At 44.6% G+C, this 26,538-nt stretch overlaps 1 protein-coding gene across 2 annotated transcripts; it reads right to left on the reverse strand.

Moving 5' to 3' along the window:
- Nucleotides 1-1,252: 1,252 nt before the first annotated feature.
- PACRGL (parkin coregulated like) lies at nt 1,253-25,538 on the reverse strand. Of its 2 annotated transcripts, XM_054999607.1 has the most exons (10): nt 25,500-25,538; nt 25,261-25,413; nt 17,554-17,633; nt 17,277-17,437; nt 10,450-10,517; nt 8,357-8,447; nt 6,174-6,308; nt 4,293-4,400; nt 3,749-3,829; nt 1,253-1,979 (listed from the first exon to the last, which is right to left on the reverse strand). In XM_054999607.1, exons 3-10 carry the CDS (start codon nt 17,603-17,605, stop codon nt 1,923-1,925), a joined length of 753 nt encoding a protein of 250 aa, XP_054855582.1. In that variant the 5' UTR covers nt 17,606-17,633; nt 25,261-25,413; nt 25,500-25,538; the 3' UTR covers nt 1,253-1,922. The 2 variants fall into 2 exon arrangements, with proteins under 2 accessions (XP_054855582.1, XP_054855581.1); XM_054999606.1 differs by lacking the exons at nt 25,261-25,413; nt 25,500-25,538 and adding an exon at nt 21,542-21,621.
- Between the last annotated feature and the right edge of the window lie 1,000 nt (nt 25,539-26,538).

Consider the following 26,538-nt stretch of genomic DNA (forward strand, 5'->3'; position numbering starts at 1 on the left):
CATCTTCGCCACTTAATTAGGAGAGGGGCAAGGGGTGCACGGGGCCTTCCATGTCCCATAGTGCCCTTCTACACTGAGTGCTAATAAAGGTACCCCGTACATGGGGAAGGCTTACACCCAGTGTTTCTCAGTGTAGTGACCTGCAATTTTTTTTTTCATTCACAATTGCTCATTTTATAGATAAAAATCTTCCTTTTATAGTAAACATTTTAAACAATTCAGGTAATTTGTTAGTTGCCAAATACAAGCATCTTCTGTCTGTAAGGCTACCTGTATATGTAAAATTCTACGGGAGTTTAAAACTACTGGTTCTTTATTTAAAATCAAGACAAATCAGCGTGCTATCTAATTCTTAATTTGGTGAGCTAATTGCTGCTAAACAGAAGAGGATATTGTTTTACGCTTCCAGAGTCCACAGCTCAGTCAGGATACTGATGTAGTTACTCTTAATGCTAAACTGCCTAGCATCAGCAGGCTCTTGAGTTTTGTTCTTTCCTCTTGCATATTCTCAGAACACTTTGGAAAATAAATATTTATTTAAAAACTGGCTCCCGTCCATTGTCCAGAGGGAAGGCTCTGCAGAGGGAGGGGGAGAAGCTAGTAGTGCAAGGAGTGGCTTCCGCAGCACAAGATGCGGAGTGGGGTTGGCCAGACTGGCCAAGAGACCGCTCTCATCAGGAGGGAGTGGGAATAATTCGGCACACTGACATGGGGGGGGGGAGAGAAAAGGGGGCAAAGAGATGCCAGCCAGCTCGCTTGCTTTCCTGTCTGCCCTGCCTGTCTCCTCATTATTGAAGATTCTGTTTCTTCAAAATAATCCAAGCATGATTAATTACTGTCTCTGTTCAGAAGCCATGATTACTGGTCTGGGCTATATGCCAATCTTCATGGTGACATTTCTGCACAACAGATTGGAAGGGTTTACAGAAGTCCAACTAATTCTGCAAATAGTGTTTGCAAATAGAAATCAAGGCATCTGTTCTGGTATAGATAGATATGAGGTGGGATAAAGACTGCTCTGCTTTCACCAGTATAGGAATATGAGTAGTACAATACATGTACACCTGATACTTGTTGTAGTACAGTTGTGAAAATAAATGTGCACATTTTATAATAAAATAAAAATGCATAGATATGCAGTATGTCTGGGGTTTTCTTCCCCCTCCACCCACAAAGGCTTTTTTAGGAGTCAGAAAACATTTATTATGCAAATTTTAATAGTCAAAGACACACCTGTTAAATACTTATTTTTAATACTTGAAATTGCAGCATACTTTCAAAGAGTGAAGCAATTTTCACACATTAATATAAAACTGAGTAGATAACCTCAAACTGCACTAAATTTAACACACTTTGTACATTTTTATTAATTCTGAATAAAAGATATCTTTTTCTAACCTGACAGTATAAAAATAAATGTATCTCTGAGCCTTAAGCAAGGAATTAGTTTCTGCTTAAAAATAAATTAAGTGTGGCCCAACCCACACAAATCCAAGCACTTTCAAGTGACTGACCTGTTTGACAAGACTTAGGTGCCCAGTAAGAATCGTATGTAACTATAGCAGGATCATGCCCTCAATGTCAAATGCATCACACCTGGTAAACATACTCCAGAATTAAAAACATGTAAATACACAGCGAGCATCTCTATTTTCTTCACAGTTATATGTGACAATCACAGGTGACGCCATTATTCTACCTAATAAACCAGATGAACTGATTGGTAACTCCTGCTAGAAGCACTGGAAAACAAAGAATACAATTGGCTGGTGCTTTTCATAATTGCCTTGAACATACGTAATCTTGTGAGCCTTGATCGTTCCTTGTCCCCCCAGCCCGAGAGATGACAGAACAGCGTCCTATAGACAAATCATGACAATACGGGCAATTCCAAGGAAAGTTGCTCTTCTTCATACCTCTCTTTAGGAAACAACTGAACGGTAAGTTGGAATTTTAGATTTTATAACAGCCAAGCTCTCCTGGTGATTAAATGAGAATGGAACATGGTAAGTATCCATTTTATACTATGGGAAAAAAGTCATCACAAATCACAACTGATACACGACGAAAAACCCAAGAAATGCAGCCCCTCCCCACAATACTAGCGCACCACTTTGCCACCAGAAAGAAGCAAAATAGTCTCACACACTGTGAATGTCAGACAGATGGGTATTTGGAAGTCTTTGGGGCATTTTGTACTCAACTGTTTTCTAGAAACATAAACAACTTACCCCTTTGTCTCATCATCAATCTAGTCGCTGATAAAACTATCAACTCCCATGGCCTTTTCCTATTACATTTTTAATATATTTATATATGTTATGTTACATTACGCTATGTTTACCCTGGCCATAAGGTCACTCGCGTCTTTTGAGCAAAAGCCATTAACATAATGCTCTCCAAGCTGCCTGGGTGAACTCAGGCCTCCAGTTCCGATGTTCGTGTTCCATCGTTTGCAGTGCAATCCTAAGCAGAGCTCCTCCAGTCTAAGCCCACTGAAATTTGATGTTGCACTCTTGGTGACTGCAACATCAAATTGTAACTTGAATGTGTGATACAACACTTCGAAGACAGGAGCCGCCTGAATACCCCTAAGTTGGAGGAACCACAAGTTCCACTGCACTCATAAGTGCGCCCCCTGACCAAACAGTTGAAACTGCATGCCAAGCCAAAATCTCACTGATCAGCAGTTCAGGGCATGTATGTGGATTTTGCTTCTATCATCCATGCAACAGCTGACAGATGGGATTTGGCTGCAGTTCCTCCATGCAAGTGATGCTGGATTCGAGCCAACATGCTCAAATTGCTTCTAGCAGTATTTTTGATAAGACTCCATCCACATGCTTGGGTAGCAGTCATTGCTATCATCAAGTCTAGGAAAACTGAGCAACTGTGCTCATGTATGAACCTAACAACACTCTGTGTGCTTACTTGAGCTTTTTTGCAAATTAAAATGCTTCAGTGCTGAAGTTTTTCCTTATAGGTGAAGTGCTCTAATAGGGTTCCCAGGTGCCTGCCGGTTTGCCCCGTTGCCTGCTGATTGCTCATGATGAGTAGGGGGTGGCAAGCTGCCCAGCAATCGCCCACCACTGGCAGGGAACCCAGGCAACCGTGTGGCAGGCATGCTCCCAGTGAGGTGTGATGATGTCACTTCCTGAAGTGACATCATTGCTGCTGGCCATGGGAGTGCTCCCATGGTTTGCAGAGGCTGAAAAACAGAAGCACTCCCATGGCCACCATAATGATGTCACTTCTGGAAGTGACATCATCCAGTCGGGGCCCAGGAGTGCGTATGCAAAGATCATGCCTCTGGTGAGTACCAGCTCCCCCCTCCTGCTGGGAGTCTATAGGTACCTGGCAACCCTATGCGCCAATGGTCATGGTGGCCTTTTCTGAATTTTCCAGCACTACAATTTCATTTTGGTGACAAGTGACTGAAACAGTATACAGAATTTGAAATGCTGCCATATCAAAGATGTATAAAAAGACATGATATTGGCCATCTTATTTTCAACACCTTTCCTAGCATGGACTCCACCCCTTTCACCACAACCACCCACAAACAGAAGTTTTCATTGACCTATCAAACCTTGACTTGGACTTCATATCATATCATGTAATGATGAAGATGACTGCAGGGAATGGACTCAACCTAATGCTAGTAGGCAGAGCAGAGGACAGGAGAAACAACTGCACCACAGCTTGCCTACTGGGAGGGCGAGGGGTAAAACCAATGGATTCAGCCTACCTTCCCACCATACAGTTCCAGCTTCTGCAAAGCATCTGTTGTTTGCTCTTTGAACTTCTTGCTCATCTGTCTCTTGGAAAGCTGTTGTGAAAGAAAGACATGCAATGGGTTTTATATGTAAAACAGTCCAAATCTTTGCAGTGGACATTATTTATCTACAGAATGGTCTATCAAGAGTACAAATGAAGCTCTGCAGACGCTGACTGATAACAGGCAATCCTTTGGCATACATCTGGAGGACTGGAAGGATTCAAGCACTCGTCTAGTCCAGGCCTGCCCAACCAGGTCCAAGGTACCTCCAGAAAAATAAGAAGGGTTCAGAGGACTGCAGAGATGGGGTGGCGGTGACCGTCAAGCTCGTGGAAGGGTGCAGAGCATGGCTGCTGGGCTAAACTGGCATGGCGGGTCTTCAGTTGTCCCGTTTGGCCCAACAGTGCCCAGAGGCCAACCTGCCTTTAATGCATTAGCTCATACAATCCACGAGCTAAAACAACATGTTTCACAAAGGCCCAGAAGAAATGCAGCCACTACGTATTGTACTCACACTTGAAAGGAGATGTTTCAGATGATCGTTAAGCGCTGGGCCAACAACTGTACTCAGCTGTACCAAGGCAGCCAACCCCCTTTCAAATACTTCACCATCTGAATGGGTCTTTAGGGGAAAAAAGGAAGGGGGACGGGTTAGAACCAGTTACACATTAAGAGGCATGACAGTCTCCTGACTAGGTCAGTATTTTTTGGAATTTGACCCCATCCATTCAGTACAATAATTCGGAAGGCAGAGAAAACAAATAAAATAGAAAACCTCAACATTAAAACATGAAACAGGGAGAATACACAACAGCCAATAAAGCCCAGTTAAAAACAGATTAGGGTAAAGGTCTGTGTAAACAGTCTTTAAAGCAGGCTTAAATAGCCAGGATCTGTAATGTGACCAACTTGAGCAAGTACCTGTTTCTATCATCTGGGGGTCCCCTCAGAGAAAGCCATTGGCGCACTGGCTGCTAGCTTAAAAAGAGCACTTTACCCCCAGGAAACTGGGTGCTCATTTTGCCAACCTCGGAAGGATGGAGGGCTGGGTCAGCCTTAGGCTGGTTACCTGAGCCCAGCTTCTGCCAGGATCGAACTCGAGTTGTGAGCAGAGCTTGGGCTGCAGGACTGCAGTTTACCACTCTGCGCCACGGTAGTATACTGCATACTAAGCCAGTATACTGCAACACAAAAAACTTACTTTTATTTAAACCACTTCACATTCACTTGTATTTTTGTAATAGTAGAAGAAACACAGAAACCTGATCTAAGTAACACTATTTCCTCTTACAAGTGGCCAAGTAGTTTGGCTGTGAGTGGGAGTATGGGTGTGCTCTGTGCTGCTTGCTTTGCAGAAAGCGTCTTGCTTCTTGCGATACCAGGAGGAGAGAAAGAACAAAAGAATACAGAAAGAGGAGGAGGACTCAGATAGCCGCTTCTAGTTCAAAGTAAGGCATCATGCAAATACACACTCTGCCTTCAATGCAAAGGGAAAATACATCATCCCCCATTATCCAGGCATCCTGAGTCGCTGCTGTTCCAATAGGTACAGTTATGTTTGAATCCATACTCTGCTGGGGAAGTTCTCTTGGTGACCTTGGGCCTATCACACAGTTCATTCTACCACCAACGTTGTTACAAAGATAAAATGGAAGAGGGAAGAAAGGTGTTGCAGGATTAAAAAGAAGTTATTTCAGCAGGCTCTCAAAGAACAGCCTCAGAGAGGAGATACCCTTGAGTATCGCAAGCCAGAAAGGGATTTTCAAGGTAAGAATTTAGCCTAGAAGTAAACTGGTAAGTAGAAAAACTCAGGCAAATCGATGTTCTAAGCTTCCATCAGTTGTAGCTTCTGAACAACCTTCAAGGCAGCCCATGGGGAACTTTTGACCAACTCCTCTTGTAAATGAAAGGGCACGGTTGCCAAATCACTGGAAACTGCTCCTGGACACTGCCTCAACCTGAGCATCCAGGACAAAGCCTGGATTCAGAAGCACTCATAAACGATACATTTCCTCTTTCTGGTCTGTGCAAGGGGATGAGTACTTCTGCCACACCTCAACACTGCCTGCCAAGAGTTGCGCTGTCCTGTGTGAATTAAATGTCAACTTATTTATTGAGAGCATGAATGGGTGCAAAAGAATATGGACTCAAGGTATAACCTCCATCTCATTTTATCCTTTATGCTAAACATTTCAATTTACTATACAGCCTCTAATATCCAGCAGGACAAACATAGATAGAGAGATGTCACCTCTCTGGCTACAGTTGCTCCTCCAAGCTTTCACACAGCATTCTGGGCAAATGGTTATCTGCTTCCACACACATGGTGAAGATGGCGACTGAAATAATTGACCCCCCAAGCTGTTGAAACTTCACAATAAATAGAAAGACTTACCAAAGCAGCCTTTAACACAGGGATGAGGCGAGGCAGCAGCGGGACCACCTTCTGAACTGCTCCTCCCACCAATAGCATTTCTCTGAAGCCTTCCTTGGAGACGAACGTATACGGGTGCCTAGTCTCTCTCAGACCCTGCCACAAGGGCACAGCATCTTTTTATTACATTGTTGCACCTTCTTTGAACATTTTAAAAAAATCATTTTGAAACAACCCTCAGACTTGCTGGAATTGTAGTTTGCTGGAATTTCATGAGGATCATTCCAAACACACTTACGCCACCTTGTGGGCCCCTAAAATACAGAATGAGCCAGACAGCTGCCCTCCGGTTTCACATATACAAAACATTCAAGCCTCCGAGGAAAGAGGTTTCTCATCTTCATTTTACCCTCACAGATATTTCTATATGGATTCAGAAATGGGGCCTAAGCAGTTCTGTTTCCAAGTCCCTGGCGTGTGCTGGAACACAGACAGTAACATCCTGTGAGAACGGAAGAAAACATCCCGCCCACCCTGCCCCGCCGCCACTGGATGGAAAGGCAGTGAAGCCGGCCGGGAGATCTCCATTTGGTAGCCGGACTGCCCTGGCATTAGGAGCGGATGCTGCAGCTGGTTGCTGGCAACCTTGTCCATTGCTCGCCCCTGAGATGCCGGGGTCAGTGGCTCTGCCCACATCAGCTCAGGTGTGGGCAAATCCAGTACGGGGAGGGTGTTGTTGATTGCACAAACCTCCGGGATTTGGCAGCGGCTCCTTAGTCCTATTGTCTTGGCATATCCAATGATAAAATCAGAAGCCTCAAAAGCACGCTCTCTCTTTCTTTCTAAGAGGCTCAAAGCTTACATTAATGGAGATCCAATTATTGTTTCCAGGCCCACTGTTAACAAAGGGTGCAGAAATGAAACGTTCTGTAGAAGCAAATCATTTGGAAGGGCTACTGCTGAAAGCAGAGGCAGACAAATTGAACACTGTTCCCCTTTTTCTCTATCTACTACAGTGCTCTTTTAGGGAGAGAATTTAGTAGTTAATGGGGAAAAATTCTCTTAAACAAGGTAGATCTGAGGTCAGATGCTGAATTAATAAAGAATTTAAGGTCCAAGTACAACCCCATCAGAGCTATAGACTTCTTAACCAAGGTAAAACACAAGTAAAAATATGTAAAGCCCCAAGGAAAGATGGTAACAGCCATCCTGCACATCTATCCCTGAAAGACCGTAACAGTCAGTCTGTCTGTCTGTCTGTCTGTCTTTATCTATCTATCTATCTATCTATCTATCTATCTATCTATCTATCTATCTATCTATCTATCTATCTATCTATCTATCTATCTATCTATCTATCTATCTATCTATCTATCTATCTATCTATCTATCTACCTACCTACCTACCTACCTACCTAGTATTGCTCATATGGCTATTGCCTTAATCAGAAGTTAAAATGAGAAGAACCTCACTTGGTATCATGTCTCTGATGTTCAATTATTTCCCCTATATATTTTGCCACAGAAAGAGTAACGGAATCATTTGTATCCAGTAAGGCCATAACAGTGTCTGCTGCTTATGGAAACTACCAAGGGGTGGGTGTGCAAGGGGAAGGTGGGAGGCAATCTGGACCAGCACGGAAGAGCTTCTAACAGGCAGAGATGTGAATTAGGGGCACATATCCCTCAGTTTGTTTTTTAAAGAACGATCACCTAAAATAAGGAATGAAAGCTTTGATGTAACCCCTTGTGATCAGCAAGTACTTTGCCAAAAGATTTTGTGGGTGGTGAAGCCAAACCACCTCACCCCTTTCCTGTGAGCAGACCAGCATGTCAAAAAATCAACCTTGATGAGATGGGGAGGAGGCTTAGAGAGTTATACGAAACATCACTTGCTAGCTGTTGGTTGCTTCCCTGTGGATTAAGCACTATAAAACCAGCCGTAGTTTCTTCTTGTTCTCAGCGGACTACTTAGATGCTAAACCCTAATTATCTGCTTAAAAAGTAGTTTGCCTCTTATTATCAGTCATTTTGCATTTTTAAAGCTAATCCCAGACCCCCATTGCACTTTGTTCTCTCAGCAAAACCAGCAAGAGGACTCAGGCTATAGGTGACCCACATCTTTGAAAATTTCATAATACAAGCTTCACATGAAAATGGATAGTACTGATGCTACCGAAGTCTTAAGGACCAGTGAAACTCACCTCTGCTAAAGTTATAAGGAGGGGATCAAATGGAAGGGTTTCCGGATGACACTGCCACTGCAATTTGTGTTTAACAGAGCCATGAACCAACCTGAAACAAAACAAAGGAGCATCGATAACACGAAAAGGCAGCTTGGATTGTTGCCTTTTCCCTTCATGATAAAAAAATCCCAAAACATTTTGTCAAAGTTACTAGACGTGTGTGAGTATAGATATACTTTGTATGACATCTTCACATAGTACATAGCCTTATTTAGGGCAGGCCTCGAAATTAACACAGCAAGACACTATTTTGATGCTTTCCAAATAAACTGTCTTCTACTAATACCCATTAGCAGACAAAAAACCAGCGGCAAATGATCATTGATCTCTTATCAGTATTTATTAATGAATAAATGAAATAGTGAAATACATGTTTCTACTAAGAGCGGCATAAAATGTATTATTACACTTTTGGCAACTGCAATATAAACTGTCATAAAGAATTACAGTATTTGAAAATACTGTAATAGATCGCAATCCTGTTTTTGAGGGAAGGTCATTAAAAATACGTGTGCCTTTGGGTTCATTTCTGGTCCTTGCTCAAAACTCCACCTAGGACTTCTATACTGTTGACTGTCAAGGCAATCTTTGGACAAAGGAACAACTTTAATCTGGATGTATTGTCCATATTGCATCTTAACCTGTTCTGTGGGAGGATTTGAATGTATTTACTCAATGCTATTTTATATAACATGTTTGTGTCTATTACACTTAATTCTGTTTTTCTGTTCCAACCTCTTTGGTTACCCTTCTTCTGCAGGCGTATTGTTTTTTCTCCCATTTTTCTGTTGTCCTTGGAAGTTTACCAGTTTCAACAGTGCTTCCTTCAAAGTAAAAATCTGACCAACCATGTTATATAAGTTTGGTGCAGGGAAGCACCTGCGGCAGTCTGACAGCTGCCTGACCCAGGAGCAGATTCTATGTTGATGTCGCAGAATTCAGAGGCAGGGCTGCACCAGCAGAGCTCATGCCTTTTGTAGGTCAGGGCCTTGGTGACGGACAGCCTTCATCAAATTTATTCCTCCTCTGAAGCAATTGCTAATTTATCTCAACTACAGTTAGAAGGTGAAAACAGCTTTCTTTAGAGGACTACTTATGATAGATACATAACATAAGCAATTCCAGGATTAACAGTGCAACCCTATGAAGAGTTACTCCAGTCTAAGCCCACTGAAATCAATGGGCTTAGACTGGAGTAACTCTTTATAGGATTGCACTGTAAGCGATGTCAGGGCCGGGCCACCCTGACAGCTGTATCAAGCAGTAACATAAATGCGTGAGTCAATCATCACAGTGAAATACCACAGGCAGAATTTCCACATTGCAAACAAGGCTTTTCAATGGAGAATATCCACATTAGGGGTGTGCATTCACATACCAGTTATATATCTGGATTTATGCTGGTCAGGCATAAGCCAGCTATGCTGGTTCAAAACATTCTAGACTGGATCTGGGAAGCTGGATACTGACGAAGTGCAGGCTGGCTTCTCCAAACTGCCCCCCGCCCCCGCTAATTTTGCCACAGGGAACGGCCAGATAAATTCCAGATTCCCTAACCTTATCAAACCAGATTAGAGAATCTTACCTGGATTTCAGGAATACTGGATTTTTATGGTATACCTTATACTCAGATTTGGATTGATCTGAAGGGGGGTTTTTTGGTGCACACCCCTAATTCACATATTCCCCATCAAGTCATGAGGAAAAGAGCATATGCGAGGAAATCCTCAGTAACACTTTTTGTCTTGAGGCCCATCAGCTGTTTTGTTAAAAAAATGGCACACCTGGTAACGGAATACTGTGTGGCCCTCTCAGTATTTGCTTTTAGTATTGCAGAAGCAAAATAAACGCAGCAATTCCTGCTGACTCCTCCCTCCGAACTGACTCCTGCTGAGTCACAGGAACAACACGAAGGGGGGGTGGGGGGGAAGGCTCAGCGAGGTGCAGGAAGAAGCCGGAAAGTCCCAACCTTCACAGTCCACAGCTGGTTGGACACACAACACCGGCTTGATGGTACCAGATCTCTTGCTTGAACCCATTCACTGCCTCACCTGCAAGGGATGCCCCCAGTAGAATAAATGGCAGCAAAGGCAGAAGGAGCTCTGGGCTGGACACCAAACTGCAAGGAGAAGAGGAAGGCCAGGTCAGTTCACTGGTAATGACTAAAATACTAATAATTATAACACGGCTAAAATCATATGGGAATGACCCAGTCAAAGTTACACAAGGCAAGTTCCATTTAACACGATAGAAGATTTAGGCATGTCCTTAAATGTCTGCAATAAAATCAATGGACCTGAGAGGGTCCGGATCAGGCCTATTATGTAGTACAGATGAGAATCTCTAAAGTAAACTGAACAGCCGATGAGACCATATTAAAATTTAATGAAAGATTACACATTCTCTGATCTGGATACCAACTGTAATATAGGCAAAGAGAGAAAAATGCTTAATACACCAACTGGTCAGTTTATGAGCCACTTTGACTCAGTTACACTGACAGATAATGCCAGGATCTTGGCATTCGTGAAGCCCGCTTTGTGTGCCCCCTTGCCCACCTGCCTGCTAAAATCTGGTAACGACCACATAATTCAGCCCTTGACGTCTATCATAAACCAGTCACTAACTCAGGGCACCTTCCCTCAGCCACTCAGACAGGCAGTCATCCGCCCTCTACTTAAAAAAAAAATCCCTACACAAAAATGATGCCGCTAATTATCACTCAGTCTCTAATCTCTTGTGCTCGGAACCCTTTTCAGCTAGATTTCAGGTTGGCCTATGGGACAGAGATGGCTCTTGTGGCTTTAGTTGATAGTAAGTTGCATTTATTTCCTTTATGGCATCATTCATTGAAATGTCCTTGATACTGACTGTACTAATCTCACACTAAGCCTTCAGTCTCAGTGAGAAAGGCGGACTATAAATGACACAAATAAATAAAATAAATGAATCTGGACGAGGACCATGCTTCTTTGTCATTCCTCCAGGACCTCTCTGAAACCTTTAAGGCAGCAGACCATTCCATCCTGTTGGGGGGTTTGGAGGCAGAAGTGGGTATCAGAGGATGTACCTTGGACTCATTTAAGTCATTCCTCATGGAATGGACACAAAGAGCTGCTATTAGTGACCAGCTATCTTCAGTGTAGGAATTATCTGCCCAGCCATCCCAATTCAAATCAGGCTCCTGCACTGCTTCCAAAATGAGTTCCCATAAAGAACTTGCGGCTGGCGTCCTGCTGCACATTTCTTGGGCAATCACACGGTAGATGTAACATACAAGTTTGGCCCACAGTCTTAACCTTATTACACTTCCCTACATACCTTGAATAATGGTGACGTCTTTATGAAGAGTTATTATAACCTACTTTCATTTTTTAAACAATTCTAGAATGCCAAGATGGCAGATACATAACCTGGAAAAAAATCCACCCCAATTGACTATTTTGTAGCCTTGTGGTTTTGTATTCACCTGGTCATCTATGCTAAATAACACCGTCTCCCTGATAAGCAGATGGGAGGGTATTGGCCTCTGGCAGCAGGGAGAGAACTCCATACCAGCCTCCACATTGGGAGTGGTTCATACACACATTTCCTTTTTACTGAAGAGCTCCGACATTTTACAGTCATGACTGACCAACAAAGTGTCCAGTACAGAACAGCATTAGTCACTAGGGGTGTGCATAGGTTTTCTGAACCAAAAATATAAACAGAAATCACTGTTTCAAATCATTGCCTAGATTTTCTGGAATGGTAACACAAATCCAGAATGCTTGGGAATAACGAAACATCCTCCCCTAAAATATCAGGTTCTCCCCACCAAGTTCTGATGCTTACCAGCCATGCAGCATGAGCACGTGCTTTTCGATTCTACTGACTTCCTGGACAACAGAATAGCTCCCTTCCAAATAGACCCTTGCAAGGGAGGAGCACAGAGTACTCCCAGCTATTCCTAAACTGCAGAGAACTGCCATTCTCCTTCCCCTGTTCTTTGTGGGGTGGAGAGATATTTTCCCTCTGAAAATAGAAAGTCTGGGCTTGTTCAGGAGCCCATGGAATTCAAATACTTGTCCAATTTGCTTGAAACTTGGAGGTTCTTGGTAGACAGGCAGAAGAAGTTCTGATGCAATTATAATGACATTTGGTTGAAAAACGATGACTCCCCTCCCCTCCATAGTCCCCATAAGGAATAATGGCAGACTGATGGGTGTGTGTGTGTGTGTGTGTGCGTGTGCGCGCGTTCTTCAAAGGAAATCTCCCTCAGTGTTTGAAATGAAATAAACAGAAGACCACGAGAAGCAAGTTTTCAGCAGAAAGGTTTTAAAAAGTCAGTTATTGTAAGAGGAGGAAAATGAAATGAATGCAACAGGTTGTTTTTTAATGTTAATGGCTGGCTGGAGATCTCCTGCTGGCTGTTGCTTGACAACCATTTTAGAAACCAGTAGAGAGAACTTAGTGCAGCTGTCCAATAGTAAAAAGTCCAGTAGCACTTTTAAGACTAACCAACTTTATTGAGGCATAAGCTTTTGAGAACCACAGCTCTCTTCATCAAATGCATGGAGGGTATGAAGAAACTGGCCAGAGATATATAGGAGGGGAGGGGAGAGAGTGCAGGGCACAATCCAGGCTGGGTGTGACCCGTCCCCTCCATTGCTGAATCTGAATGGAATGCCTGAAAGGCAGTTACTTCTGATAATGAGTTAACCATCCAGAGTCTCTATTCAATCCAAGTCTGACTGAGTCAAATTTCCATATAGATTCCAACTCAGCAGTGTTGCCAAGTAGGCCCCCTCTCCTGCTTTAAGGCCTGCCATGGACTGTGTTAAAGTTTCCTGCGTTGCTGCTTTATTGCTACACCAAGACTGCCCTGCACGTGTGTGCTCTGATACACGTGTCAGTTTTCTGCCTGCTTGTTAACTACCTTACTGCTGCAATAGACCGTGTTAGTTTCCTGACTCCCTGTCTGGATGACTCCACAAAGGACTTTCTTCCTGGGCAGCCCTGCCCAGACCTGTATCTGGACGACCCAGTGTGTGTTTGGACTTTATTACACATGTGCCCCGTGCCTGCATTGCCATCTGCCACGGACCGCGACTGTTCCCTGCTTTGGACTGTGTTTTACGTGCTGTTCCCCCTGCCTCCATGGAAGCCTGCCTCATCTGGGCCCAAGCCGCTGTTAGCAGCCGGGCGCCTGCCAGGGAAACCTCCAGCGAGCCTGGCCAGGCGCTCCCTGGTCAGTTCCCGCCTGGAGCCTCCCACGGGCCGGTCATCGAGCTTGCCCTCGCTACCGGGCAGCCTGCTAACCAGCCCCTGCCATGCCCAGCCGGCGACCATGTTCTTAGGCAGCCAGAAGACCAAAAGGAGAAGCCTGCTTTGGGAAGCCATTTCAGAGAAGCGGACACACCACGTCCGCAGCGAGAGAACCTCGCCCCACTCTGCATATCTTGGGAGCCGCCCCGGAGAAGAAGCTAAGTGCCAACCATCCCAAGCACTTAAAGAATGCATCTCAAAGAAACCTCCGCATTCCAGAGCTGATGACATCAGGGCAAGCCCTGTCTGCTGGAACATCCTTTCAACACGCTCAGATCTCCCCCTCCCTCCTTTGTCCCCTCTTCCTGAGGTGTCACTGTAACACAATCAGATTACCAAAGTGGCCCATCCAAGCCATTCAGTAACCCATTAAAGCCTTTGTTTTAATCCGTGAGAACCACCAAGTACAGCTCCAGCCCCAGGGTGCGTTTTGGGGTATTTAAGCTGGTCCCTCAGACCACATGGTGCGTACGCCATTCCTATCCAGACCCCCTTGCTGTCCCTCTGTGGATCCATTGCTGGCATTGGACCACCTCGCTGTTGTGTCTCTGCTCCGCTTCAGGATTGTGAGTATTTCCCTTATCATCGTGGGTACCTGCTCATGCGACCGTCTCTGTATTTCTTACTCTGCATTTCCTAGTTCTTGTATGCTTTCTTGTATGTATGTGCAAGCTCAGGCTTACGCCACACTATTAGTAAAGACACGTGTTTATTGAATCTATTTGTAGTCTGCCTCTTTATCACTAGAGTGTCTGGAATCGGGACCTCCATAAACGTTGGTTAGATCCGCGCTAATTTTAGTTCCAGACTGCTGAGCTAATTTCCCCCTTTATAAGAGCAGTTCTGGTAACAGCAGCTTCTCATTGGATTTTGTTTTTGCAGCTGTCCAGAAAGGGATCTAATTTTGGGGTCTGTAAAACTGGCCCCTTTGTCCAATTTTCTTGAAACTCGGGGGTTCAAGACAGGCAGAAGAAGCTCCACTGCAATTTTGGTGTAATTTGGTTGAAAAATAGTGACTCTAGTGATGGGGTCTGCAACAGAAGCCTTCCTCTCTGAAAGGAAACAAACAACAAACTACAAGAAAGGATGGCAAATTCAGAGTTTTCAGTGGAGATGTAAAAAATGCTCTATTGTAGGTCATTGTAATAGTAGGGAAAAGAAAAGAATGTAGACAGGACTTTTTAAAAAAATGCCGGTGGCCAGTTGGAGCTCTCCTGCTGGATGCTGCTTGATTGCTATTTTAGGAATTAATAAGCAGAACTTGGTGTGGCTGTGCAGAGACCTATTTTGGGGGGTCTGTAAAATTTACTGCATTTTTACAATCTGTTTGAAACTTTGGTGGGCTTTAGATTAGAGAGAGAACTGTGTTTGTGCAATTTTGGTGCCATTATCCTTATAAACAGCTGCCGTAGACCCTCATACATATTCTATATTGAAAATAATGGAACTACAGAACCTGAAAAAAACACATGTATTTGAATCTGATCTGATAATGTCCAACCCAGAAAGAAGCAATCATGGTAAAAATCACGCCCCCAAGGCCAGATCCAAAGTTATAATGAAAATTTTCTTGGTATACACATCCTCATATTAGTCACTTCACTATATTTACTACCATTCTTTACTATCATTCTTTCCAAGGTAATCAACAAGAAAAACAGCCTGCTGTCAGAGCACAAAAAAGTGGGCAAAAATGGTCTGTAATGGGTTCTACATTCTTCACAAATGCCACAGGGACATTCTTGAAAATCATACAGGTATCAAGAATTTACTGCCTTCAAAGGACTACAGGCTTAAAGAAAGAAGGGATGGCATCAGAGGGTCTTTGAAAATCAACTTGTCACTCAGCTGCACACAGTTCAGAGAAAAGTAGAAAATTCAGGTGGCTTGAGGGTCAGCAGGGTTCCATAAACAGGTACCATCACCATACTCAGGGCTTTTTTTCTGGGAAAAGAGGTGGTGGAACTCAGTGGGTTGCCCTCGGAGAAAATGGTCACATGGCTGGTGGCCCCGCCCCCTGATCTCCAGACAGAGGGGAGTTGAGATTGCCCTCCAACTCCCCTCTGTCTGGAGATCAGGGGGCGGGGCCACCAGCCATGTGACCATTTTCAAGAGGTTCCGGAACTCCGTTCCCCCGCGTTCCAGCTGAAAAAAAGCCCTGACCATACTACTGATGTGCTGGAGATTAGCTCAGTGAGCTTTTGCCCATTGCACCGGAAGAGTTCCCTTGGCAGTTGGGAAATGTATATTGCAGGAGAGAGCTGTAACGAAACAGCAGGGCATGAACAGAGGAAGCCATGCGGGATCAGACCAAAGGCCTACCCAATCTAGCATTCGGTTCGTGCAGTGGCTGGCCAGCTGCCTCTAGGAGAGGCAAAGATTGCCATCTCACACTACTGCTGTCCTTGATAAACAACCTGGGGGGACAGGGACTGGATTTATCATCGGTCCATCACAGCATTTTTTAAAAAAAACATGGCTTAGTTCATATCTGTCAAGAAACTCACTTGCCCAGCTTGTTTCTTGTTCCTTTCACATACTTTGGTTCAGACTTTGGGGCCTTGCTAAGATGCAGTAAGAGATAACTGAGAATAAAAGAATACCTTCTTCTGGAAGGCTAGAGCAGAGGTGGCACCGTCAGCTCTCAGCCAAATAAGAGAATGAGTTGGCACCAGAGGTGCTAAATCTTAACATCTTTAAGGACAGGACAGTAGGGATGCTAGTACTGGCGTTCCGTCTCATTCACCCATGGCATTATGGGAGCAGAGCGATGAGTTTTCTCCCACCTGAGAAGGCAGCCTACTGCAGAGCGTGTCGTCACCGGTTACAGCCTTTTTGATTGTTTAAGCTGCTGAGGCCATACTGCTGGAGGTTGGCCCTAAAAGTTGTGTTTTAGTCTAACTTTTGTCCTTGGGATCATTTCTCTGGATCTCTGAACTTAAGAGTTAAAGCTCCTGTTTGGATTTTGAGACCTACGTGAATGGTAACATCTGGTATAGATTTGCAAAGTTTCAAGTGTATGTTAGCTTAGCTATTTAACCTGTTGTTATTTTGCTTCTCCTGACTGCACACTACTATAACTATTGTATTACAAATCGCATTTTGCGCTTCCTTTAATAAACCTTATTAATTATACTTGTATGGCGTTACTGAGTTGTTACCACTTGTATCTGAATCCAGAACCTTGGCAAGCTTGCCATAAGCTATCCATGTAATTGTTTTCTGAACTCGGCCTGCAATGTGCCTACCTTGCAAGGTTGATTTTTGTTGCTAACACCCAGAGAGCTTGAGGCTTGCCTCTTGGTCTCAGGCTGTGGTTTAATTAAGAAATTGGTGATGGCTTTCTGTCCTGGACAATGAAGATTCACTTGCCAGTTTTTGAATTTTTGCCTTTTGACATCCTTGTGGGCCTGGCAGCCCCCCTGGGGATCCAGGAAGACGCAGCTAGTTCCCTACAATATCTACTTGGCTCGGTCCATATCTTCATGCATCACACACTGAAGACATGAGGTGAGGATCTGTCTCACCATCTCAACACTAAGCAGACTTCTGAAGTGAGCCCTGTACATACCGGATCAATAGTTTTGGGATTAAGCCTGTCGCTGGGCCGGGGTTGTGGCTTAATTACGGAATCAGGAGAAGCAGATGGAGCAGAGGACATCTTTCTTTTCTCTGTCCCTTCGGTCTTCTCTTTCAGATGAGAGCCTGAAGACATTCTTTTACCGCTGCTTCCTGGGACACAATTAAAAAACCAGACAAAGCTAGCAATAAAATTTGCATCTGTCCTTAAAAATAATAAAAATGATTAAGCTGAGCACAGCAAAACATAGTCTGGTGAAGACACATACCAGTTGCTCCATTGTTCAGCTTTGTGCATTCACATTTCATTGCTTCCTGCATACCTCTTTGGGAACCTTTGAATGGACACCTGCAGCCAAGAAAAATGTTTGGTTTCAATCATTGCTGAGAATCCTGGTAGTGCCTTTTCTTAAAGACAGTTTCAAAGGGAAGGTTTGTTAAAGAGATGCAAAGCTTAGGAGGCTACATCAGGAGTGCTATGAATCTCTAAGGAAGCCAATCAAAGGAAGTTACAAGATAGTTCCATGGGAACTTCTGCAGCCTCTACACATTGTAGAGCGCTCAGAGCACGAAGAAGTAGGCAAAGCTGAACGTGCTACAAGCTTATCCACATGTCAATGAATTGCAAGAACTTTTCTCACCCTACTAGAGTTCAGGGTAACCTAGGGAAACTGAGAGGTGGTAGACTTGGGCCAGACCAAATAATGTAATGTGCCCAACTCATAATAAACTTAATTGCCACAGAATGTAGGGGTAGCCACATGCTTGTATGGCTTTAAAAATCAGACAATAACTGAAGATCAATCATGTGTGTATGGGGGGCGGGGTTACTGCCTTAAGGCTTTTTATGTGGGCAGGGACGGAAGCAGCCACACAGTGCCACAGACTCATCTAGCAGATCATGTTGGCTAGTGCCAGATTTTTAGCCGCGGCTTGTAGAATCCGCAGGGAATGTGCAAAGGAGTAACATCTGCTTTTATTTCTAACCCTGAAAGCCCACACTTTTGTATTTGTATTGCCAAGTTTTTATATAATTATATATTTATATAATTATTTTTATGCAGTGGTGCATTTTGTGTAAGATACTCACTTATGTTTTTAGAAGTCTGTACTGGTTATTGACTGTAAATAAATAATCTGATGCTTGACGACTCATCTAGCAAAGATTTTTTTACATTCTTTTGGGACAGAGTCTTACTGAACTTACTGGACTTCACTGCTGAGTCACGTGTGTAGGGATGGGTTTGCATTCACAAGAGCTGCTCGCATGTGGACCTGCCCGCAATACCTGCCTTCCTGCCTCAAAGCCTTTCCCCTTAACTTTAGGTGTAATGAGGGTTGGCTGCAGTTATTCAGCAATAAAGGAGGGAAGCATTTTGCACATGCTCAGGGTAGTCTTGTTTTCACGTGTCTTCAGGTAGATTCCAACAGAGCTTTATTAGCACCCAGCTCAGATTAAAGAACTAGGGTGGGTTGTGACCAAAAGAGGGTCAACATGTGGCCTCAGCTGGCCCCTGCAGGCGATACCACTGCCATTGTGGCTTGCATTTTTTTAAAAACCTATTTGCTTCATTTAGTTCCCATCTTTCTCCCCAAAGGAGTACCCAAAGCAGTTTACGTCAGTCTCCTGTCCTCTGCTTTATCCTTACAACAACCATATGAGGTAGTTTAGTCTGGGAATATGTGACCAGCCCACACCCAAGATCACCCAGCAGGCTTCAGTGGCCAAGTGGGGAATTTGTATCTGGATCTCCCAGGCCCTAATATGATTCTCTAACCACTACAACACACCAGCGGTGATGGTATTGTGATAAATATAATATACGTACACAGGTGTACATGTTTGATAAAACTTGTGCAGTTAAGACTGTATTTACACTACAGGAAGATGAAGGCTGTCTTGCTTTTGACGGACATTGGGGGGCATTTTATGCCTGTGAAAGACAGGAAAGTTTGTTGATGCTGATCTCATAACATGGTCTGGGTTTTGATTTTGACACAAGCTGCCTTGAGTCACAGTTATATGCTCATAGGAAAACTGGGACAAAAATATTTTAAAAAGTAATACAGAATAATGCGAGAAATAACTAAAAATAAAATTGTTTCTGGTTTGGGTTACATACTCATCACATGGATTTAACAACAGATCCCATTATTTTAAACAAATTTAAAATAATTTTTTTCTTTGTTTGGGTTACATATGAATCCCATGGGCTCTGGAACAGGTCCCACCCTCATGGGCCGCAGATAAAACATCCACAACCACTCAGATCTGCCCTGGCGGTCACCTAGTATGATTTACTGGCATTTAATTACCCCATGGCATTGTTTGTTGAAATGATATTTGTTGCACTAATCTCATACTACGTAATCCTCCTTGAGTCTCAGTGAGAAAGGCGAACTATAAATCACACACACACACACACACACACACACACACACACACACACACACACACACACACACACACACACACACACACACACACACACACATACATACTGGGGCAGGAGAAAAAAGACATTCCAAGGCACTTGGTAAGCCCTTAAAATGCAGGCATGTGCCTTGGACCGGTTAGCCAGAGTGATCTGAAATCCTCACTCCACCATGGAGCTCACAGGGTGACCTAGACTGAACTTTCCTGTTAAGAATCATTATAGCTCTGAGTAACAATTACTGAAGACCAACCATGTGTGTATGGAGGAGGGGGTTACAGCCTTAAGACTTTTTCTGTGGGCAGGGTCAGAAATGGTCACAATTTTACAGCTTGGCTCTCCATTACAGCTATAAGACCAGGACGCCTACATTTCCCATCAAAACTTGAGGGAAGCTGACAAGTGTCCATCCTGTGTCAGGCGTCACTTGTAGCTTGGTTCACAGTGCCACGGACTCATCTGGCAAGGCTCTTTTTACATTCTTTTGGGATAGAGCCTTACAGAACTTACTGGACTTTATTGCTGAGTAATGTGTGTAAGAATGGGTTTGCATTCACAAAAGCTGCCTGTAATGCCTCTCTTTTTGCCTCAAAGCCTTTCCCCTTAACTTTAGGTATAACAAGGATTGGTTGCAGTTATTCAGCGATAAAGGAGGGAAGCATTTTGCACATGCTCAGGGCAGTCTTGTTTTACACATATCTCCAGGTCAATTCGAACAGAGCGGAGCCTTCGCTAGCATCCATCTTAGATTAAAGAACTTGGGTGGGTTGTGACCCAAAAGAGTGACGGCTGGAGAACTCCTGGAATTACAACTGATCTCCAGGTGACAGGGATCAGTTCCCTGTAGAGAGAATCGCTGTTTCGGGCAGTGAATTCTATGGCCTGGTGCCCTCCTGAGGTCCCTTGCCTCCCCAAACTCCGCCCTTGTTATGTATTGGGCTAGCTTCACATAAAGCGGGGCTCCTCAGGTCTGCAATCCTATTGGGTAAGAGGATTAGCAACAGGCAATTGATCCTCCTGGATGAGGACCAATCGCCGTTTTGTAAAATACCTTACCTTGTATCTAGTGCATGCAAATGAAGGATCCTAGTTGCATGTTTTCTTATTGTGGGGTTACTGAAAAGGGGCATAGTTTGGGTGCATATATGTGGCTCTCTCGAGTTACTTAGTTGTAATTGGTAATAAAGATTTCTTATGAGCTGAAATCACTGGCTAAAATCACTATGGGCCAAAATCACAGAGCTTAATAGCCCTTCTCAGGTTCCACCCCCTAAATCTCCAGGAACTTCCCAGCCCAGAGTTGGCAAGCAACCCTACAGGGCACACCCCAGTCCGCTCTTTTTCAGCTCAGCCGTCCTCACAGGGTTGTTGTGAGCGTAAAACAGAGGACAGAGGATCAGGTAGCGCTGCTTTGGTCTCTGGCTCTGGACACACTTCAGCTCCACCCCGTAGGGTTGCCAGGTCCCGCCGGGAGCTCCTGGTCTGGGCTGCTGTGGGACCGTCCGAGACTATTCTGGGATGGAATGAAGCGAGGGAGAGACGGGGGTTGCCAGCTCCAGGTTGGGAAATTGCAGGAGATTTTGGTGGTGTATCCGGGAGAGGGTGGGATTTGGGGAGGGGAGAGGCCTCAGTGGGGCATAGTGCCACAGACTCCACCCTTCAGAGTAGCCATTTTCTCTGTGGCCTGGAGATCAGTTGTAATTCCGGGAGATCTCCAGCCACCACCTGGAGGCTGGCAACGCGCCGAGACCAACCCATCCTAAGCCTCCCGGAGTCTTATGCTGGGAAAGGCTTTGCCCGCCTCCAGTCCCCCTCCCCTTACCGATTCCTCCGAGGACAAAGAAAGCTGCCGCTGAAGCTCCCGGCCTCCGACACTCACGGAGGGACGCGGCGATCCCTGGGAAGGCCGGCCTGGATGCTCTCCAGGCCTTGACGACGCCACCCTCAGCCCGTTGCTAAGGAAGCTACGGAAGAGGAGGCGGTCAAATCTCTTCCAAAAGCGCACGGCAGCCTGGGAGGGAGAAGGAGGCACGCATGCGCAACTAAGGGTTTCTAGATGCTGGGCAACTATCGTTAGGAAGAAGCTTGCGCAGAAAGGGCCCAGAACAAGGCACGAAGGCCTTTGGCTATAAAAAGGTTCTCCCCCCCCCCCAATACCAGTTTCCGCCTCTAAATCAGTCTTCACTGCCTATTAAATATGAAGCTTTCCATTTAAATCTAGATCAAAATTCCATTCTTTTTCTCTGGGAAGCGAATGTCTGTAACAAGTCTCTCTTTTTTAGCAGGGAGGGAACGCACCTCCTGAATATCTTGCTTGGATCCGGAGTGCCCCGCTTGCTTGGATCTATAATGCAGCAATGTGTCAGGCACAGCAAAGTAGCTTCATGCACTGTAAAGGAGAGTCGCTGAGTAGCATCGTGTTTAATTGATTTAAAGGCTCCCCAGAAGGTGTGAGAGCAAAGAACAGTCTTTATTTGACCCTCGAGATCCTATAGGCCACTTATAGGAGTCTGACCTTGAACAGCAAGCCAGAGGGCCATTTGTTTCCCGGATCCGTGACTCTTGCTCAGATTCATCGTGAAGGGGGGGGGGGGGCGTTTTCTCTAGGACTGTTGGATGGCACCCAAGTGCCTGTCATTATGACAGATGTGGCATCTGCAGAGATGGGGCTTGCATCTTGCAAGAATGTGCACGTGGGGATGTGAAATCCTTGCCAGCACGCACTGGCCACCAGGAACGGCTAACAGGTTCTGCCTTACTGCAAGAGTGCCTACAAGCACCGTAACACAAATGAGTCATTCAGTAATATTAGAGGAACAGGTGCTTGCACTGACAGCCCTAAAATGGAAGAGAGAGCATTTCTGGCCCCTAATCTCTCCACCCATTGAGAACCAAGCTGGTCCTATTGCAAGTGCTCCGGCCCTTGATCTGCAGAACTTCCTCCAAGTTGTATTTCACTCATAATTTTGGGGAAAGATTTTAGTAAAGACTAGATGACTGCTGTGTGGGTGGGAAAATTCAGATTTTCTGACCCACATGGCAGCCATTGCCATTTTATATCTTATATATAATTTTTATGGCTTTTTATATTCTAAAAAAACTAATATGTCATTGTACCACTATACTATACCAGTAAGTGTAGCAAATTCTCTGAAGCTTTCATTTTTTTTAAAAAAAGTAAGTCTCTAGCCCCTTCCTTTACAGAGCTATAAGGGGAAAGGTATGTCCTCCAGAGCTACTTACTGGGTGTGTGCATTTTGGTATTTCCAAGCACAATATATACCTGAGTAATACCTGACTCATATTATTGGGCTATATTTAACATACCCAGATAAATCCAGATATATTCAGGTATCCCAAATACTGGATTCCAGAATAAACCCAAATTACCATTCTGGCCATTTTAAAGATGGCTGGCTTCCCCCTTCTGTTCTTTCCTGGGCTCTCCCTCTTCCAGCAGTGGAGGAGGGGGGAGTGAGGCAGGAGGAAAGGGAAATGAGTGAGTGAGTGAGAGACCAATGGATGGTGTCAGGTGCTTGCTATAACCTGTCATACCTGGCCTGCTTGCTATGTGTTCATGATGTTGTCTAGCAGAGCCCCTTTAAGTCCATTGCCTGTATTGGTTCAGGCTTCTAAGTTTCCACAGGCAAAGTTCTAGCTTAACTTCCTGGGAGCAGAAAGTCTGGCTCAGCTAATTAACTGCACCTGCAAGCTGTTGCCGAGAGGGGGGGCCTTGAGAAACAAGGGCGTCTTATCCCAGTTCCCGCCTAGCAACGTGGATTGCACGCACCTCTGATTGGCTAGGAATCTGAGAGGAAAAGGTTGGCTCCTCTCAGCCCAGGAGAGGGGGAGAGAGACTACTTTTCCAGCAGATGAGGGAGATATTTTTTTGCTCTGTGCCATGCCTGACGACCAGACCTGCCTGGTATAGTTTAAGGAGTTTGTTAATGACTGTAAGCCTCAAGTTTTCCTCAGAAATGTTAGTCAGCTATAGTTAATATAGACAAGCTTTATTTGTTTTAAATGCCCTTTGCTTGTGCCTGAGTAGAGTGGTTCCTGCTACTTGCATACATTCTTTCTGAGGTAATAAACACCTTTTGTGTAAGCCTTGTGTCTGTGAGTGTCTGACCAGGTGTGTGCAGAGTCCCCCAGGTTGGAAAAGAACCCAAAGACCGGTGAGTCTCAACAGGAGGGGTAAGGGCTATTCTTCCCGGTGGCCTGCTAGGGGTTTGAGCGGCTGTAAGCAGCACTTGAAACGGCAGGCGGGAGGTAGCCCCTTGGACCCCTGTACCTGGATAGATGTATGTCATGGTTATGTGTTGGAGCTATTCTGTGCAAAAGTTGCTTGCCTTCTCCACTGAACCTGTTGTGTGAAACTATCCAAAGGAGGAATACATTCCCACTGTTATCTGTGAACTCGCCTAGATTCTCTTTCCTCTGCTGGGAAGAGGTGCCTAGATAATCTTGGAGGCTTCTACATAATCTCTGCTATTTTCCCTCTTAGCTGACTGTTAGAGAAATTTTCCCGTTTAGCTGACTGTTAGAGAAATTGCCCGCACTCTGAAAATCTGTATATGTTTGATACTTGCATGTAACCATCATTCCTGGCAAAGATGGTATAAGTGTATGATACTGGCAGCTTTTCAGTAAAGCACTTTTACTACTTATAGTGAAGACTTTTGAGGGTTGCTTGGCATTCTTACATCTGGTCAATCAGGGATTAATGATTGGAGAGCTTTTTTCAAAATCTTGCAAGAACATGAAAGCAGGCATGCCTCAGAGGAGACGCCGTTTTGAGTGAGATTTTTGGAGACTGCTGTGAGCGCTCTGAGCCACTGGCCGCTCTGGGAGTCTGCCTTTTGGATTCCCCGCTGCCTGTTGGGTCTGTGCTCCCACATGCCACGGAGCCTTCGTTCTCATGCCGGGGACAGTGTCATTTCCAGAGCCACAATGAAGGGAAAGCCATCATGCAGGGGTATTTTCCTTAAAATCAGCTAAAATCATAATATATATTTACAAGTGGGGGCATGCAGGGATCTCTTCCTTTCTCCTTATATCCCTTTCTCCTGGCAGACCGATATCCTGCCCACTCACCAACCAACCTCTCTTATACCTGCCCTCTAGTCTTCAGATTTATATATTAATTAACTGCATTTATACCCTGCCTTTCTCCCCAAAGGCATTCTCCTCCCATATCATTCTCCATAGTTTAGGGTGAGAGAAAGTGAGTTGCCCAAGGTCAACCTGCAAGCTTTCATCACAGAGACGGGATTTGATCTTGGGACTCCAAGACAGGGTGGCCTGGCCCCCTCAATCTCCCAGCGGGGGACTCAGGCCTGGCTCTTACCTTTGAGAAGGAGGGGAGTGACGTCCGGGAAGTGATGTCATCGTGCAGCCCTGGGAGTGCGCCCACACTCCGCGGGGGCTTGGGTTGGGGGCTGCTGCAGAGAGCAGGAATTCTCCTGCCCTCTACACCGGCCCCAAACGTGTCTGTGGATCATTCAAATTATAAACAGTCCAACTGGTGAGAGAAACACTTACTGTTTTCCGTATGTCCTTTTCAAAGAGCAGACCGTTCTCCAGAGGGAAAAGGAGCTGTAGTCAATCTTCAGCAACAGCCTACGAGTCTTATGCCAGCTGATTTTCAATTCCCGTTTCACACAACAAGCTTCTTCACGGGCATGATTGTACAAACTATAATAAAGATACAATACAAATATATAATGGTCTGAAATCATTAATATAAATGTAACAACACCATGTCACATGCATTTACTCACTGGTCTCTCACAAGCCTTAATCATAACTCCCAGTTGGTAAGATCCGACGGAGCAATGCTGAGTGACTCACCAAACATTAAACTCTTATATATCTAGCCAATTAAAGGGACAGTGAACTCTTATGTGTCCAGCCAATTAAAGGGACAGTAACCACAAATACATCATAGTGAGTGCAGCTACAACCTAATTACAAAGTCTGTCATATTGTAAGTTATCCAATATTTAAGTACACCATCTTATCAGGAAATAATATATCCAGACCATATAGAAATGGCAAGAAGTTGGCAATAATGAAGCTACTTACAAGGAGCAAGTTACTTACAGAAAACAAATTGATTTTACAAGAAACAAGAAAATTCCATTTCATGATTCAATCCATAGGGGACCAGGCAGTTAAATTTATAAATACATTCCGTTTCCAACTGTAATAATTTACGTGAACAATCCTGCTGGGGTTTCGATTCCAAAGAGTACAGGACAGATACTTAAATATCTCTAGCCCCATGCTGATGTTCCAAAAAATGAGCTACAAGTGGTGCCTCTGTTACTGCATTTCTGATGCGTGAAATGTGCTCCTGCACTCTAATTTTCAAAGGTCTTGTGGTGCTGCCTACATACACTAAAGGGCATCCACATTGGATAATATACACCACATTAGGTGTCCTACAGGTGGAAAATTTATCAGCAAATTTCTTTTGTATCCCGGGGGGGGGGGGGGGGGGTCAATTAGATCCTGAACTCTGACCATCAACTCACAACTCTTAAGGTAGTATTGTCACAGTATTCCGAGTTCACCAACATGTCCTTCAGATTTCTCGTCCTGAGATAGCCTACTGCTGGAGGTTTAGAACACCCAGGAATACTTTCTATCAGGTGCCAATGTTTGCGCACTATCCTCCCAATGGAGGGGGTAAGTTCTGTAAAGTCAAGTGCCCATTTGATTCCCTCACTATGCAGACGGGGCTTTGGAGAGAGGAGAGCCTTGCATATAGGTCCCCTAGCTCTCCTCCTCGCCTTAATGTCCCTTCCGGATAGCCCC

Source organism: Eublepharis macularius, chromosome 15 (genome assembly GCF_028583425.1).
Source record: "Eublepharis macularius isolate TG4126 chromosome 15, MPM_Emac_v1.0, whole genome shotgun sequence".
Classification (NCBI taxonomy): domain Eukaryota; kingdom Metazoa; phylum Chordata; class Lepidosauria; order Squamata; family Eublepharidae; genus Eublepharis; species Eublepharis macularius.